This window comes from Hippocampus comes, unplaced genomic scaffold (genome assembly GCF_001891065.2).
Source record: "Hippocampus comes isolate QL1 unplaced genomic scaffold, H_comes_QL1_v1.1 scaffold21, whole genome shotgun sequence".
Taxonomy (NCBI): Eukaryota; Metazoa; Chordata; class Actinopteri; order Syngnathiformes; family Syngnathidae; genus Hippocampus; species Hippocampus comes.
This window is the reverse complement of record NW_017805745.1, coordinates 1,612,756-1,613,370: the sequence shown is the minus strand read 5'-3', so window position 1 is coordinate 1,613,370 and position 615 is coordinate 1,612,756. Positions and strand designations below refer to the sequence as shown.

The 615-nt window shown below is 51.5% G+C and overlaps 1 protein-coding gene across 1 annotated transcript in view; it reads right to left on the bottom strand.

Moving 5' to 3' along the window:
* The window catches only part of LOC109524513 (neural-cadherin), a 203,442-nt gene that overhangs the window by 10,280 nt on the left and 192,547 nt on the right, over window positions 1-615 (bottom strand). The window contains exon 36 of the mRNA XM_019884446.1: window positions 267-511. Within this exon, the coding sequence (XP_019740005.1) occupies window positions 267-511 (245 nt within the window). The remainder of the gene's footprint in view (window positions 1-266; window positions 512-615) is intronic.

Here is a 615-nt window from a genome sequence, read left to right as displayed (position 1 = left end):
TTGGGGGGGGGGGGGGGGGGGCATGTCACAGGTCATTTCAAGTGTAAAAGGAAATTAAGCGCTGTTCATGATTGCAATCTTTCGCACTCCGTCAAATACAGAAAGTGTTCCTTGAAAATGTACAGCTTTGATCTTGCTAGATTGATATATATATATATATATATATATATTTTTTTTTTTTTTTTCCCAAAAATATGGTACAGTAAGTAACTACTTCATTATATTGAATAACCCCGACAGACATATCAGACGACTCGGCATATTACCCAGTAGTGCCATGAAGCAGATGCAGATGGCGAAGAGCGAGCTGAAGCTGAGGCCGACGTCGTCGCTGTAGACGGCCAGCGCGGTCTCGCACAGGCGCCCCCGGTGGCCGTCGGGGCAATGGCAGGTGAACTTGGACGGCGACTGCGCCACGCACGTCCCGCGGTGGCACGGCCGCGTGGCGCACAACGTGTACACGCAAGACTTCCTGCTGCCATTCACGCGGATCATGTGGCCCGGGGGACATCTGGAGAACAACAAGGGGAGGACGGGGTTGCGGCGATCCACTGTGAAATGGGCCAAAGAGCTCTGCTGTAAGAGTACAACCGACGGTGAGATCAACTCGCACAT